Below are 17,284 nucleotides of genomic sequence, written 5' to 3'. Positions count from 1 at the left end.
ACATATTACTTTATTCTTATTAAGGCAAACAAACACCATTTATGTGGGTTAAACTATTATTCTTTTTATTTTATTTATTTATTTTTGGCTGTGTTGGGTCTTATTTGCTGTGCGGGCTTTTCTCTAGTTGTGTGAGTGGGAAAATCTATTCTGTGTGGTCACTCATTCAATACTTATTTGAGTATTTGCTGTGAGGAAGCTTGTACTAGGTGCTGGGTGTACAACAGTGAACAATAAAACACTGTCCCTACCCAAATGGATTTTTAAAAGGTTTTAATACAATTCAGTGCAATAAGTGCAATGATATAAGTTCTGTGGAAGTGACAGTAGGGCCACACATGTAACTAAAGATAGGCTTCTCAGGGGAGCAAGTTTTCTTTTCAACATTTTATTTTGTATTGGGCTTTAGCCCAATACAAAATAAAACTAAGATACAAATACAAAATAAAACTAAGATACAGAAAACTAAGATCATGGCATCTGGTCCCATCACTTCATGGGAAATAGATGGGAAAACAGTGGAAACAGTGTCAGACTTTATTTTTCTGGGCTCCAAAATCACTGCAGATGGTGACTGCAGCCATGAAATTAAAAGATGCTTACTCCTTGAAAGGAAAGTTATGACCGACCTAGATAGCATATTCAAAAGCAGAGACATTACTTTGCCAACAAAGGTCCATCTAGTCAAGGCTATGGTTTTTCCAGTGGTCATGTATGGATGTGAGAGTTGGACTCTGAAGAAAGCTGAGTGCCAAAGAATCGATGCTTTTGAACTGTGGTGTTGGAGAAGACTCTTGAGAATCCTTTGGACTGCAAGGAGATCCAACCAGTCCATTCTAAAGGAGATCAGTCCTGGGTGTTCTTTGGAAGGAATGATCCTAAAGCTGAAACTCCAATACTCTGGCCACCTCATGAGAAGAGTTGACTCATTGGAAAAGACTGATGCTGGGAGGGACTGGGGGCAGGAGGAAAAGGGGATGACCAAGGATGAGATGGCTGGATGGCATCACCAACTCGATGGACATGAGTTTGAGTGAACTCCAGGAGTTGGTGATGGACAGGGAGGCCTGGCGTGCTGCAGTTCCTGGGGTCACAAAGATTCAGACATGACTGAGCAACTGAAATGAACTGAACTGAACTGAACTGAAAGCTGATTAACAATGTTGTGATAGTTTCAGGTGAACAGCAAAGGGACTCAGCCATCCATATATATGTATCCATTCTCCTCCAAACTCAAAGGGGAGCAAGTTTTAAAGGAGGAACAGGAGTTTGGCTTGACTTCCCCAATTTCTTGGTGGAGGAAGAGTGGAAGGAATGGGCAGAAAGAAGACAGTGGTTCAAACTATGACTGTTGAATTAAGGTTAGAAATTTGGAGATGGATTAAAGGAAAAATTATATTGAATCAAAAGGAAAGGGAGAGGGAAGAATCTAGGATTCTCCCTAAGTTTCTGGATTGAGGCACCTGGGTTGGTGTTCCTACCATTTATGCAGATAAAGAATACAGGAGAAGGAATATGAATTGTCATTTTATTTGCTTTTCAAATTCTCTGCAAAAATTGTTCTGCCTTCCACCCTCCCCCATAAAAACAGAACACCAAAATAGTAGGTTGGGACTTTTCTTCTTCTTTTAAACTGACCTGGCAATAAACTGAATTATCCCATACACTCAGGCCTCCTGCAGAGCAGGCAAGAATTCTACCACTGAACTACCAATGTTGCTAAACTGAATTATGCCATACCCTCTCCTTTCTCTTCACTGAATTCTATTAGCACACAGTTACAGGAACCAAAAATTCATCTGAGGCTAAGAGACAATGATTATCTATTATAGGTAGATTATTAAGATTCTTATGACTACTTTGTACTCTGTGAAATGTTCAAAGATTAGATTACAATATGAGGTTTGCGTTTGCATGGTAGGATTCCTCGTGACCTCTGTACAAATGGTATCTATGGCACTGATAAGCCTACCAAGGACAAAGGTTCATGTCATAGGAAGCTGCAACTTTTACAAGTCATCTTGACATTTCATTTTCCTCCTATTTTTTAGGCCAGAATTAGGTCATCTCAAAATGGGGACTGAGGAAAAACTATCAAACCAACAAAAGCAAAAGACAAAGGTAGAAGTTAAAGAAAGAGAAAATAATTTGTATAGGGGTTTTCTCTAAGGAAAACAGTAACAGAATTCCCTAAAATCTCTCTACTGGTATGGCATTACTATTTTGAAATTAATATATTCACTTTTAGTTTCCAAGGTTTGTTCATTTCATGGCAAATAACAGGTGGCAGCACACTGTTCTTAAAACACAGTTTCCTATCTGGGAAAAAAAGGAGGGGGTGGTTCTGGAGAAGTTGTGTATAAATCAAGGTTATGGAAATTAAATTATATTTTATCATTATATAACTTCTTTATCATAATTTCTGGTTGATATGCAATAAAGAATGGCTTCTAAAGTTGAAAACTTGTCCTTAGCCTCTGTAAGTTAATAAATCAACACTTAAATGCATTGGAGAGCAACTTTCCAATAAAAAAATCTTTTCTTCTGTGAATAATCCCCATTCTTAATGCATTTCATCTGTTTCAGGTATATTTCAATATGTGTATATTAAGTCAAAAGAGGGGTGCATCCTGCATTGCATCACTGTCACTAGAAAAAACCTAGAATGTGTTAATTGTGTTAATGGATGAACAGAATAAATGCTAAAAAACAGGAGTACACTGCCTGGGTGTCTAATCTCCAGCAGATCATTTGTGGGGCACTTGGGGCCCCTCAGCCTGGTGCTCACTTGCTGAGTGTGCATGTTCCTCCAAAGGTGGTTCATCTGCTCCCTGAACTGAAGCATATCCAGATGAAGCCGTCTCACTGCGGTTATCCTCTTCATGAGGAGAAGCATTACTGGAAGTTTCATTGGATACAGGAACTTGTAAAGACACTGACCCATCTTCAACATCCACCTGTGGAAAGCATTTGACCACATTAACAGGCTCTGAGAGTACATGCTTTTCCTTGACATATTATTACAAAGTTTCTTCATAGGTGACTTCTTAGAGCAAGGTTTCTTGACTTTTGAAACTTACAATCCATTTTTTGATGATCACAAACATCTCTTGCTGGTCCCAGCCAGAGCACTGGACTAACAGGTTCCAATGGGGTGAAAGATGTTACAGGCAGACTGCCATCAACATTTGACATGTTTATCTGGGTGAACACTTCATAATATAATGCCTGAGACAAGGAACGCACTCAAAAAACAAATTCCTATGCTGTCCCCTACGAGTATTGAGAATCACTGTCATCTATATATCTCCTCAAGTCAGGAAGATTCTGTTGAGCTTGACTCTCTGTTGTGTGTATTGTGAAACAGGTAGTTTTTTCACTTATGAAATATAATTCAATATTTATTATACTTTCTCAAACTTTACATGGTCATTTAACTACAAGTTTGGTTGCAATGCAATAGTAAGATAGTAAAAAACAACAAGGCGTATCAGAAGTCAGCTGGGGTTATCACTTCAAGTTCTGACCACATAATAAGTACATTTGAGGAGGGGGAAGAAGGAGGAAAATAGAGGTGGTCCAACATGGCATCTCACTGTCACTATGATATAAGTAGTTCCCATTTTTGGTATAACCTATAAGTCTAGCACATTGTATAGTTTAAAAATAGCACGATAACTTCCTGAAGGTTAAGATATATAAATAACACACTGCTTAAGTTCCTTTGTATAAATAGTTTAGCAATGCCTACCTCAATTCCCAAAGCTTTGAGTATGTCACATTTGCACATGGGGCAAGTCCTGTGTTCTAACAGCCACGGGTCAACACATGTCTTATGGAAAATGTGGCTAATGAAGGAAAAAACATATAAATTGGTTATCTGTTGTGAAATAGCAACAACGCTTTGCCTAATATACTAACAGGTTACTCTATAAGTTTACTTGGTCTTTTAACAAATGACTTTTTTCCCTTTAAAACACACAATTACAGAATCAAAATTTAGAAATTTCATAATACAGTACTTTTAAATATAAAAGCCTCATTACCCTAGCTTCATAAAAACTATTTTCAATACCACTTACTTAAAAAATAGTTAAGATATTGCCTGACCTAACATGTACAGTAATTCGGATCTTGATTTTTTTGTTATACCCTAACTAGACCATTCAGGTATGACCTAAATCAAATTCCTTATGATTATACAGTGGAAGTGAGAAATAGATTTAAGGGACTAGATCTGATAGATAGAGTGCCTGATGAACTATGGATGGAGGTTCGCGACATTGTACAGGAGACAGGGATCAAGACCATCCCCATGGAAAAGAAATGCAAAAAAGCAAAATGGCTGTCTGGGGAGGCCTTACAAATAGCTGTGAAAAGAAGAGAAGTGAAAAGCAAAGGAGAAAAGGAAAGATATAAGCATCTGAATGCAGAATTCCAAAGAATAATGAGAGATAAGAAAGCCTTCCTCAGTGATCACTGCAAAGAAATAGAGGAAAACAACAGAATGGGAAAGATTAGAGATCTTTTCAAGAAAATTAGAGATACCAAGGGAACATTTCATGCAAAGATGGGCTCGATAAGGGACAAAAATGGTATGGACCTAACAGATGCAGAAGATATTAAGAAGAGGTGGCAAGAATACACAGAACTGTACACAAAAGATCTTCATGACCAAGATAATCATGATGGTGTGATCAAGTGGTGTGAAGTCAAGTGGGCCTTAGAAAGCATCACTACAAACAAAGCTAGTGGAGGTGATGGAATTCCAGTTGAGCTATTTTAAATCCTGGGAAGATGATGCTGTCAAAGTGCTGCACTCAATATGCCAGCAAATTTGGAAAACTCAGCAGTGGCCACAGGACTGGAAAAGGTCAGTTTTCATTCCAATCCCAAAAAAAGGCAAGGCCAAAGAATGCTCAAACTACTGCACAGTTGCACTCATCTCACACGCTAGTAAAGTAATGCTCAAAATTCTCCAAGCCAGGCTTCAGCAATACATGAACTGTGAACTTCCACATGTTCAAGCTGGTTTTAGAAAAGGCAGAGGAACCAGAGACCAAATTGCCAACATCTGCTGGATCATGGAAAAAGCAAGAGAGTTCCAGAAAAACATCTATTTCTGCTTTATTGACTATGCCAAAGCCTTTGACTGTGTGGATCACAATAAACTGTGGAAAATTCTAAAAGAGATGGGAATACCAGACCACCTGACCGGCCTCTTGAGAAATCTATATGCAGGTCAGGAAGCAACAGTTAGAACTGGACATGGAACAACAGACTGGTTCCAAATAGGAAAAGGAGTACGTCAAGGCTGTATATTGTCACCCTGCTTATTTAACTTATATGCAGAGTACATCATGAGAAACGCTGGACTGGAAGAAGCACAAGCTGGAATCAAGATTGCTGGGAGAACTATCAATAACCTCAGATACGCAGATGACACCACCCTTATGGCAGAAAGTGAAGAGGAACTAAAAAGCCTCTTGATGAAAGTGAAAGAGGAGAATGAAAAAGTTGGCTTAAAGCTCAACATTCAGAAAACGAAGATCATGGCATCTGGTCCCATCACTTCATGGGAAATAGATGGGGAAACAGTAGAAACAGTGTCAGACTTTATTTGGGGGGGCTCCAAAATCACTGCAGATGGTGACTGCAGCCATGAAATTAAAAGATGCTTACTCCTTGGAAGGAAAGTTATGACCAACCTAGATAGCATATTCAAAAGCAGAGACATTACTTTGCCAACAAAGGTCCATCTAGTCAAGGCTATGGTTTTTCCAGTGGTCATGTATGGATGTGAGTTGGACTGTGAAGAAAGCTGAACACCAAAGAATTAATGCTTTTGAACTGTGGTGTTGGAGAAGACTCTTGAGAGTCCCCTGGACTGCAAGGAGATCCAACCAGTCCATTCTAAAGGAGATCAGTCCTGGGTGTCCTTTGGAAGGAATGATGCTAAAGCTGAAACTCCAATACTTTGGCCACCTCACGCGAAGGGTTGACTCACTGGAAAAGACTCTGATGCTGGGAGGAATTGGGGGCAGGAGGAGAAGGGGAAGACAGAGGATGAGATGGCTGGATGGTATCACCGTCTTGATGGACGTGAATTTGAGTGAACTCTGGGAGTTGGTGATGGACAGGGAGGCCTGGTGTGCTGCGATTCATGGGGTCGCAAAGAGCTGGACATGACTGAGCGACTGAACTGAAGTATAAAATAATACAGTTAGTCAGTCATTCTTGATAATATAGACAAAAGTATTGAGTTCAAAATAATTCTGATAATTTAGGAAATGTGACAAATTCCAAGAATACCATTATTTTAATAGCAAAAAGGAAGAATGTTAAGAATAACTTCCAGGAGATGGATAATGAGAAGCTAATGAAGACTTCCAAATAGGTGCTCATAAATTGATTTTATTTTTTTCTCAACAGGATGGGCAGAAATCTTTTTAATTAAATTATCCAGTACCGCACAAGCTGGCTACACACACACACACACAATAAACAGTGGTGCTAGCTAGGTTCTCAGTTTTTTACAGAGGTAGTTTCCAAATTGTACCAGATTATGGAAACTTCATATAATTAGCCTTATACTATTTCCAATGATATTAAAAATAAAGTAATCATCTGAATTTAAGTGAAAAGAAGTTAAAAACAAACACTTTCTTTATTTGGAGACATTCAAAATAGTTTCCTGCACTATAATCATTTTTGTAAATCAGCTATTTTTTAACAACATAAAAGAAAATCAAACTTACTTGCAGGTTAAGATGCGCACCAAATCATTTGGTTTATATAGTTCAATACACACGGCACAACTATCTCCATCAGGGCCAATTTCCTAAGAGCAAAGAGTTACTGTTATAAGAAAAATACACTAAACTACAGAGCAAGATCAGAATATACATGTATTTAACACATTACTTAAATTCCTACAGAAGGAGCATCATATTACTAAAATGACTTTCAATAAGAAATTTAAAATTATCTAGACTTAACTGGAATCTTAAAAAAAGCCAAACTTATAGAAACAGAGTAGAAAAGTAGTTTCCAAGGGCTAAGGAGTGGGGAAAGTAGGGAGAAGTTAGTAAAAGGGTACAAATTTTCAACTATGAGGTCTGAAGATCTAATATAATACATGGCGATGAGAGTTGATAACACTGTGTATTATGAATTGAAATTAGAAAATAAAATACTTAGAACTTAAAAAGTAAAAGCAGAGGATTCCTGAGTAGCCTGGTGGTTAAGATTCTGGGCTTTCACTGCCATCAGTTCAGTTTAGTTCAGTTGCTCAGTTGTGTCCGACTCTTTGCAACCCCATGAATCACAGCACACCAGGCCTCCCTGTCCATCACCAACTCCTGGAGTTTACCCAAACTCATGTCCATCGAGTCAGTGATGCCATCCAACCATCTCATCCTCTGTTATCCCCTTCTCTTCCTGCCCCAATCCCTCCCAGCATCAGGGTCTTTTCCAATGAGTCAACTCTTCACTGCCATAACCTGGGTTCAATTCCTAGTCGGGGAACTCAGATCTTGCAAGCCATGTAGCATGGCAGAAATAAATAAATAAATGTAAAAGAATAAAGTCAACCCAAGAGGAATAGTATAAAGAGAAACATGTAGCACTGACGTAAACTTTTTCTTGGTTTTAGAATTTACTCAGTGCCATAAGTTCTTTCGGAGAAGGCAATGGCACCACACTCCAGCACTCTTGCCTGGAAAATTCCACTGACAGCAGAGCCTGGTAGGCTGCCGTCAATGGGGTCACTAAGAGTCGGACACGACTGAGCGACTTCCCTTTCACTTTTCACTTTCATTCACTGGAGAAGGAAATGGCAACCCAGTTCAGTGTTCTTGCCTGGGGAATCCCAGGGATGGGGGAGACTGGTGGGCTTCTGTCTATGGGGTCACACAGAGTCAGACACGACTGAAGCGACTTAGCAGCAGCAGCAGCAGTTCTTTGGCTATGTTTTTTTCATTAAAAAAATTAAGGTATAATTCACATGAAGTTAAATTCATTCTAAATGTTGAGTAAACAGTTTTGCAAGTTTGGAGAAGCATGCAGTCACTTAATCCCCACCATAATCAAGACACAGGATAGTCCTGGTACTCCAATAAATTCCTCTATATCCCTGTGTAATTAACCCCCTCCTTTTACCTCTATCTTCTGTTATCCACTGATTTGTTTTTCAGTGCCTTCTATTTTGGCTTATCCAGGGTATCTTATAAGTGGAATTGTGTATTATATAGCCTTTGAGTCTGGCTTCTTTTACTTAACGCATTTACAATTCCTCCCTGTTGGTGAATACATCAGTAGGGTTCTGCTGTTTTTATGGCTAAGTAGTACTCTTTAATATAGATGTACCACAGTTTTTTATCCATTCACCATCTGAAGGACATCTGGCTTCTTTTCAGTTTTGGGTAATCATCAGTAAAGCTTCCCTGAACAATTGTGAACAAGCTTTTACATGAATGGGTAAACACTTAGCCGTGAGATTGCTGGGTTCTTTGGAGAGTGTATATTTGACTTCATAAAATTGCCAAATCGTTTTCCAAACTGGCTGTATATTGCATTCTCACCAGCAAATGCATGAAAGTTCTAGCTGTTCCACATCTGACCAGCTATTGGTATTGTAGGTTCAACTGGTTTTAGCCATTCTAATAAATGTGCTGTGGGTATCACACTGTGGTTTTAATTTGCACTTCCCTAATGATGAATGATGTTGAGCAACATTTTATGTGCTTCTTTGCCAACCATATATTTCTTTGGTAAAATGTCTGTTTTGCCCATTTGTACACTAGGTTGCTTTTTCTTTTGTTGAATTTTGAGAGTTCTTTATATATTCTGGATACAGTCCTTTATCAGATATGGATTTGCAAATATATTCTCCAAGTCCGTGGCTCATCTTTTCAGTATCTTAACAGTGTCTTTCCAAGAGCAAAAGCTAATTTTAACAGTCAAATTTCTCATTTTTTTCTTTAATGGACTTGTTTTTGGTATCATATCTAAGTAATTTTTGCCTAACTCAAGCAACAGAGATATTTTTTTCCAAAGTTCTCTTATAAAACTTCATAGTTCTAGGTTTTATATTTAAGTCTGTGGTCCATTTTGAGTTAATTTTTACAGAGGGTATAAAGCATGGACTGAGGTTCATTTTTCATTTTTTCGGTATATGGATATTCAGTCATTGTTTCTGGTGAGCCAACAAATGGCTGTCCTTTTTTTTTTTTAACTGCTTTTGCATATTTGTCTAAAATCAATTGATCTTATATATGTAGGTCTATTTCTGGACTGTCTCTTCTGTTCCAAAGATCTAAAGGTCTAGCCTTTTCCTAATACCACACCTTCTTGACTACTGTAACTTTAAAAAAACTATGCAAATCAGGAAACATTAGTCATCCAAACTTGTTCTTTATCAGAATTATTTTGGTTATTCTAGTTCTCTTGCTTTTCCAAATAAACTCAGAATCAACTTGTCAATTTCTCCAAAAATGCAACTAATATTTTGATTGAAACTGTATTGAATCTTTAGATTAGTTTGGGAAGAGTCTTCTAACTCATGAACATGGTATATCCCCATTCCTTTAGGTCTTCTTTGATTTTTTTCTTTCTTGATATTTTGCAGTTTTCAGCATATAGATCTTATACATATTTCATAAGATGTATACCTAAGTATACAATGGTTTTGGTGCTATTATAGATGGTATTTTTTTTTTATTTCAGTTAAGTTCTATAGCTATATTTTCATTTTAGTACAAACCTCTATAGCAATTTTTTTATATGGGTTTTAAACATCAATGGTACTTTTCAACTGTGCTGAATGAAAATCGATGTTCAAGTAAAGTTGTACTTAAGTACTATATTCATCTTCTGTTGTTGCTATAACAAATTACAATAACTTAGTGGCTTAAAATGACACAAACTTATACTCTGAAGTGTTATTGCTCATGGACCATTTCTTGTACCACTCCAATCTCTTACTTCCATTGTCACATCTCCTACTTCACTGTCAAATCTCCTCTTTCCTCCCTCGTATAAGAACACTGTGATTATATTTAGGCCCCACTTGAATGATCCCCTGGAGAAGGCAATGGCAACCCACTCCAGTATCTTGCCTGGAAAATCCGACAGAGGAGCCTGGTAGGCTACAGTCCATGGGGTTGCAAAGAGTCGGACATGACTGAGGGACTTAACTTTCACTTGGATAATCTAGGATAATCTTCCCATCTCAAGATCCTTAACTTAATCACATCTGCAAAGTCTTTTTTGCCATGTAAGATAACATTTACAGGCTCCAGGGATTTAAAAAAAAAAACCTAGATGTCCTTGGGGGTCATTATTCAGCCAACCTCCTGCATTAAATAGATTAAAAAATCAGTTATATTTATAAATTCCAATTAAAATCATACTTTGGAAGAACATGAACTTTAAAAAATGGATTGGTAGCACTGCTTTAAAACAAATAGCATTTAAAAGTCATAAATGCACCTTGTCTCCTTGCTTCAGTGTACGGAGTTGAAGCCTTCCAATAGCTTTTTTAGCATCTGCCTTTAACTGTCTCTGTAATAAAAAATAGCAGGTATTAGAAAAAAATTTTTTTAACAAATATGATAAAAGAGGTAGAGAGGATTAATAAATATTTATAAGGTAAAAGTCAGTGTATAAGTAAATGCTGAAAGACACAATTTAATTAACCATAATAAATGTCCATTTATCTCATATCAAACAGGATTTTTAAAATTACTGAAACCTTATATTTCCTACCTTCTTAAACAGCAGCTTTGGGCCACAATGATAAAGCTCTATGTCCCTATTCCAAATGAATTCAGATGCTATGAATTTTCAAAGCAGTTTTCCTATTTTCAAAAGCCCAGAAGGTCTTAAAGTACATATTTTCCAATTTCTTCTTTTTTTTTTTTTTTTTTTGAATAGTGTCTTGTTTGGTAGAAAGTGCATAGGATTTGGAGTCAAATGAACCTAGATTCAAACTCTGACTTTGTCACTTATGAAATGAAAAATCCTGGACAAGTCATTAAATTTTTGTGCTTGTTTACTCATCTATAAAATGAGGATAACATCAATCCTTCCAGTGTTATTCAGTACTAGGGGAAAAAATTGCTGTTTATAACCACTACTGCCTTGTAAGGTGGGTGGATTCTGAGAGTTTTTTGTTTATTTCACTTAACATATACCTAGATGAGTCTGGATATGGAAAGGCAAGTCCATGGTTCATTTAGGGAATAAGGACTAAAATATTACGTTTATATCTATCTATTCATATATACACATATGTATATATTTGAATCAAAAGTGAGGTTTTAATATGGAATCTAGAAAAATGGTACCAATGAACCTATTTGTAGGGGAAGAATAGAGACTCAGACATAGAGAACAGACTTATAGACATAGCGGGGGCAGGAAAGGGTGGGAAAAATTGAGACAGTAGCATCGAAATGTATACATATTATCATGTGCAAAACAAATAGCTAGTGGGAAGTTGCTGTATAATACAGGGAGCTCAACCTGCTGCTCTGTGACAACCTAGAGGGGTTGGATGGGGTGGGAGATGGGAGGGAGGTTCAAGAGGGAGGGAGCATATGTATACCTAAGGCTGATTCATGTTGATGTAGGGCAGAAATCAATGCAACACTGTAAAGCAATTATCCTTCAAATAAAAATAAATTTTAAAATAAAATTTAAAAAAGTATGGGGGAAATCTAAAAGGCGAGGGAAAAGTGAGAAGGAAAGGAATCAATGAGAGACTATCTCTTTATGTGGGATGCACTGGCGGGTGGGGGTGGGGAGAAAGCCAGGTAGTATGAGACATTCAGTGTTAATTTGAAATTATTTGTGATACCACAAATAAACCTTCCTTCTATTTCAGTAAAAATCTACCACATATATGAATGCCTCAAGAAAAGATAATATATGTGTAAATTGAAGAAGAGGCCAGGTTTCATGCCTGGGTGGATGCTGTGTGGAATAGAGAGAGAGCATGTTTAGCAGGGCAAGATGATAAGCAATCTTCCTATTTTGTATTGTGAAATGAACAAACTTAGAGAAATTCAGCAAAAAGTAGATGGGTAGAACCAGAAGTCTGGGAGAATGTCAACAGCTTCCTCATCCCCCTGTATGTACCTCCATCCCCAGCAGGGAGACCCCCTAGCTGACATTAAGGCTACATGAAAATTAGAGATAATTTAAGTGTTTGTCACTCAGTCGTGTCCCACTCTCTGTGATCTCATGGACTGTAACCCACCAGGCTGCTCTGTCCATGGGATTTCCCAGGCAAGAATACTGGAGCAAGTTGCCATTTCCTTCTCCAGGGGGATCTTCCCAACCCAGGGATCAAACCCAGGTCTTCCACATCGCAGGCAGATTCTATACCATCTGAACTACCAGGGAAGCTATGTAAGTAAAGTTTCCAGCATAATGTCTGGCTGATAGCAGACACTCAATAAAATGTTTATTAAATGAAAATATAAAATATTTTCATCAATAAGCATATTTATGCCTGTCTGCAGCAAATATATTTTGGACGAGAATAATCCATGAGTATAGGTATGTGAAGCTATTCCTTAATACCCAAATCCGCCTCCGATGTAAGATATCATTTTGTGAAAGGATGCAAAGGTGATTCCTGCCAAAGTATTTTTCTGCTGTCACAGTAGCAGCAGAAACTTCTCAGATTGTTATCTGACTGGCAAACATAGCTCATAGAAACAGTTAATAGGAAGGCCTAGCCCTTAGAATAATTGAAGCCCTTTCACTCCCTGTTTGGGAGACTTAATCACGGAATTCACTCACAAGGGGAATTTTACGATGGTACTTAATTTTGAGCCTAAATATTTCCCTTCTATTTTGTTACTTGCATCACAATAATAGAATGACAGTGAAATGAGGTACACTTAGGGTCTTTAGAGCTGGAAAAATTCCTGGAGTTCACCTAGCTTGATATCTAATCTGACAGAAAAGAAAACTGATGCCTAAAGAGAAAGAATACCTTGCTCAAAATCTCAGAGTTGGTTAGTGTCAGTCCCACTGAAGCCCAGAGTTTGGGAACACTGAACTCTGACATCAAGGTAGTCATCTTTTGTTTACTGTGGCTTGAAGTAGGAAGCTAGTACTACGACTTCCTTATATTTATTAATTATTTAAAAAATTTTTAGTATGTTTTTTCTTTTTTATTTTTTTTAAATTGTGAAAGTTATGATAGCACATTTACAGGAGACTTAGAAAATACCTGTTATATAATTTAAAATTATTTTTGATATCTATTACCTCACTTAATCCTCACAATATCCCCTAAAGGAGACAATATCTCTATTTTAATGTCATTCAAATGGAGGCTTGCAAAAGTAAAATAATTTATCCAAAAGGGAATGCAATCTCTAAACGACAGAGTTAGTGCAGGAAGTCTGCTCTTCATACCCCAAGATTCCATTATAATACAGCCATCCAAAATCATTTGAAGTTTTACCAACTCCTAGATTCTATGGTCTGGCGAATTGTGGCCAGTTCTTATAGTGAACAAGCAGTATGCCCACAGGGCTCTGGCCTCAGCCTAAACTTCCAAGCATTACTACTTTCGTTTCCTATAAAACATAAGCTATTTCGACATGAAGAAGAGAAAAATGCATATGGTACAAAAACAGAGCCAACAAGAGAAAACAAGAGAAAGTGAAATAAGAGAAGGAAAAAGTAAAGTTGATGAGAAGTTTTTGACAACCATTTTGCACTTTGTCTTTAGAGCACTTCTGACTTAGGTTTAAGCAGCCAGCTCCACGACAACTGGGGAAATGTACTCACAAGGAAGTGATACATCTCTAGTGTATTTACATGATTAAGCCTGCACAGTTTGATTTCTCATCCCAAAATATTCAACAAAATATAAATACATGAGCCTCCAGTGCTAGTGCTTATCAGTTCATTAGGGATGAATGCTAACTATACAACTTTGATTATATCCAAGACTAACTGCAAATTAATTTGAGAGGTGGGATCAAAAGCAAACTTTAAATATCCTAAGCAAGGGACTTGATTATGAAGGATCTCTAAAAGATTTGTAGCACAGCATATACCAGTGTTTAAGGAAGCAGCCCTAGAATTTTAAAAAGCCTTTGAAAGGAAATCTGAATGTTTCCAAGAACTCCTACCAAGCTTTTATAAGGAAAATATATTTCTTTCAATATGGAGGTGTGACTTGTGGTTTTGTTAAGAAGCACAATTTTTAGAACCTGAATAAAGGTTTTAAAACTGCCATCAGCACTCAAAATATTAATATTTCACTGTCACATTGATAGGAGGAGTTTCCAAGATGCGCCCATTCCTCTAAATACTGACATATGAGAACAAGATTAAGACCAAGTAGTCTATATAAAGGGCTTCCCAGGGGGAGAAGGGGACAACAGAGGATGAGATGGTTGGATGGCATCACTGACTCAATGGATAAGAGTTTGAGCAAACTCCACGAGATGGTGAAGGACAGGCAAGGCTGGCATGCTACTGTCCATGGGGTCACAAACAGTAAGACACAAAGAGTAAACCTGGTGTGCTACAGTCCGTGGGGGTCGCAGAGTCAGGCACGACTGAGCAACTGAACAACAGGTGGCGGTAGTTGTATAGAATCTGACTGCCAATGTTTGAGACATAAGAGATGCAGGTTCAATCCCTGCGCTGGGAAGACCTGGAGTAGGAGATGGCACCTCACTCCAGTATCCTTACCTGGAAAAATTCCATGGGCAGAGGAACCTGGTGGGCTACAGTCCATGGGACCGCAAAGGGTCAGACATGAATGAACACAGCACAGTACAGTTTATATTAAATACATTAAATACATTGAGATTTCGCTGGTGGCTCAGACAGCAAAGCATCTGCCCACAATGCAGGAGACCCCAGTTCAATCCCTGGGTCAAGAAGATCCCCTGGAGAAGGGAATGGAAACACACTCCAGGATTCTTGTCTGGAGAATTCCACGGACAGAGGAGCTTTTCAGGCTACAATTCATGGGGTCACAGGAAGTCGGACATGACTAAGAAATTAACGTTTTGGGAAATATCTCTCCAATTCTGTCCCCTCACCAGTAAGTAGGAATACTAATAATCCTATATAGGATTGTTACAACAATATTTTGGGCTTCCCTGGTGGCTCAGCAGTAAAGAATTCACCTGTCAATGCAGGAAACATAAGAGACACAGGTTCAATCCCTGCGTTGGGAAGATCACCTAGAGAAAAAAATGGCAACCCACTCTAGTATTCTTGCCTGGGAAATGCCATAGATAGAGGAGCCTGGTGGGCTACAGTCGCAAAAGTGTCAGACACAACTTAGTAACTAAACAACACGTTTGAATAATATTAAGTCAAACCTTTGGATCCCCCTTTATGCTTTAATATTTAAAGACAATGTGCCTAATGCAAACTATAATTTATGTTTTACTTCTTAAAAAACAGAACTTCAAGAGTTTATCTACTTTGGTACACAAATTACTTCGGACACCTTTTCAGTACCTCTCCATCATATCAGAATTCCTATTCTATAAATTCCAACAGCACATGGTTTCCACCTCTTATATTCTGTAGTTGTATTATTCGTGTGTCTTTTTCTCCTAGTAGGTTGTGAGTAGGTGGAAGACTGGGCCTTAATTATTTTTTTAAAAAAATCCCCATAATGCTTAATCTTTGTTCAAAGAACAGCTTTTGAATTTAGAAAAAGAGATTTTCTCATCTAAGTTTTATTCATTAAAAGCCTCTACTCAATCAATTTTGAGGGAAAAAAAGGTTTAGAGAACATGTATTGGACTCCTGCCATGCCTCAGGTTTAACCCTAAGTTTTACAAGTGTCATCTTGTTTAAACAGTAACAACCTTATGGAATAGGCATTTTAATATCCAAATTTTATAGACAAGAAAAGGTCCTGAAGCTTGACTAAAGGCCAGGCAGCTGGTTAGTTGCAGAGCTGTGATTCAATTCAAGCCCAGGTTCTATCTGGCTTTAAAGCCCATGATCTCTCCACTATAGTACACTGCCTCCATTGTGTAACAGCAAAGAAGCCTTTAAAGGGCTTCACATTCCTTGTGAAGAAGATAAATGAAAGAAACAAACCCCTCAAAGTCAGCTATTATCCAATTTTCAAATCCTTCTTCATTTGACTACTTACTGTGATTTGGGTAACTCTCTTAAACAAGTATTTTATATCAACATATTCTACCCACCTCTTCCCCAGTTCTAAGAGATACCTGGTCTAAGAAAATTTGGCAGAGTAGAAGACTGATTCAAAGCAGCTTGGTTGTTGGCCAATTTTGTTAACAGAAGCTTAATGTCATTATTCAAAAGCTGGGATGGTTCTAGTCACTGACGAATTTCAGCTGTACAGTTTCTTTTGTTGTTGTTCTGAGTGACACTTTAAGTGGGCCGAAAATGAAGATTTGCGGCAATTCTCATCCGATATTACAATGTTCAATTTTTAAATTACAGTGAACACAAAGATATTCTACCTATTTTACCTATGAATTTATATTGAATTTATATTGAAATAAATGTTTTAGTCTGGTTATTTGTCAGCCTGATTCTTGGCCCCAAGGTATTCAGCTTTCAGTTTAACTGAAACCCACATAAATAACTAGGCATGTAGTCAAAACTAATTACTTGATGGGGGGCTGGGTAGGATGAGTATATAAAAGAAAGAAAAGAACATGGATATAAGCAAACTAGATTTTCCTGTTCTTAAGCCACCACTTTTTTAAAAATAAAAACTTTCATAAAAATTTGGCTCAGAATTTATAAAACAGAAAACTTAAAATCAAGAATTATGGTAAGAGGATTCTTTTACTCAGATTCTTGTGAACAAAATCAAAATCTGAGTGTTGTGGCTATTTTGATATATGAGAACTGAGAGAAATCTATTTTTTCCCCAATCAAAAACCTATGCATCGAATCACTGTGTCATACATCTGAAACTAATATAATATTGTATGTCAATTATACTTCAATTTAAAAAGCTAAAGTTTGCATGCTGCAACTGAAGATTCCACATGCTGCAACAAAGACCTGACACAGCCAAATAAATAAAAATATTTTGTAAGAGGAGTAAGCAAAAACACCCCTATGTATAGTATTTGAATGGGAGGATTCCTAAAGGAAAGAGGAGCTGCAGACTGTAACACAGCTTCCCATAAGTCTATGGAATTACAGAAATACAAGTACAGATCATTTGCATGAAGATGATCCCTGTGAACAGTGTGAAGAAATACACTGTAAGGAAGAGCATTGAGAAAAGGGGGAA

At 37.5% G+C, this 17,284-nt stretch overlaps 1 protein-coding gene across 1 annotated transcript in view; it reads right to left on the bottom strand.

The window, feature by feature from the left end:
- The window catches only part of RNF128 (ring finger protein 128), a 61,872-nt gene that overhangs the window by 7,676 nt on the left and 36,912 nt on the right, over positions 1–17,284 (bottom strand). Inside the window, exons 3-6 of the mRNA XM_052663462.1 lie at positions 10,492–10,563; positions 6,759–6,841; positions 3,752–3,848; positions 2,789–2,957 (exon numbers count right to left, since the gene is read on the bottom strand). Of these exons, the coding sequence (XP_052519422.1) occupies positions 2,789–2,957; positions 3,752–3,848; positions 6,759–6,841; positions 10,492–10,563 (421 nt within the window). The remainder of the gene's footprint in view (positions 1–2,788; positions 2,958–3,751; positions 3,849–6,758; positions 6,842–10,491; positions 10,564–17,284) is intronic.

Source organism: Budorcas taxicolor, chromosome X (genome assembly GCF_023091745.1).
Source record: "Budorcas taxicolor isolate Tak-1 chromosome X, Takin1.1, whole genome shotgun sequence".
In the NCBI taxonomy this organism is placed as follows: domain Eukaryota; kingdom Metazoa; phylum Chordata; class Mammalia; order Artiodactyla; family Bovidae; genus Budorcas; species Budorcas taxicolor.
The sequence above is the reverse complement of the archived record's forward strand: the minus strand, read 5'-3'. Positions and strand labels throughout refer to the sequence as shown.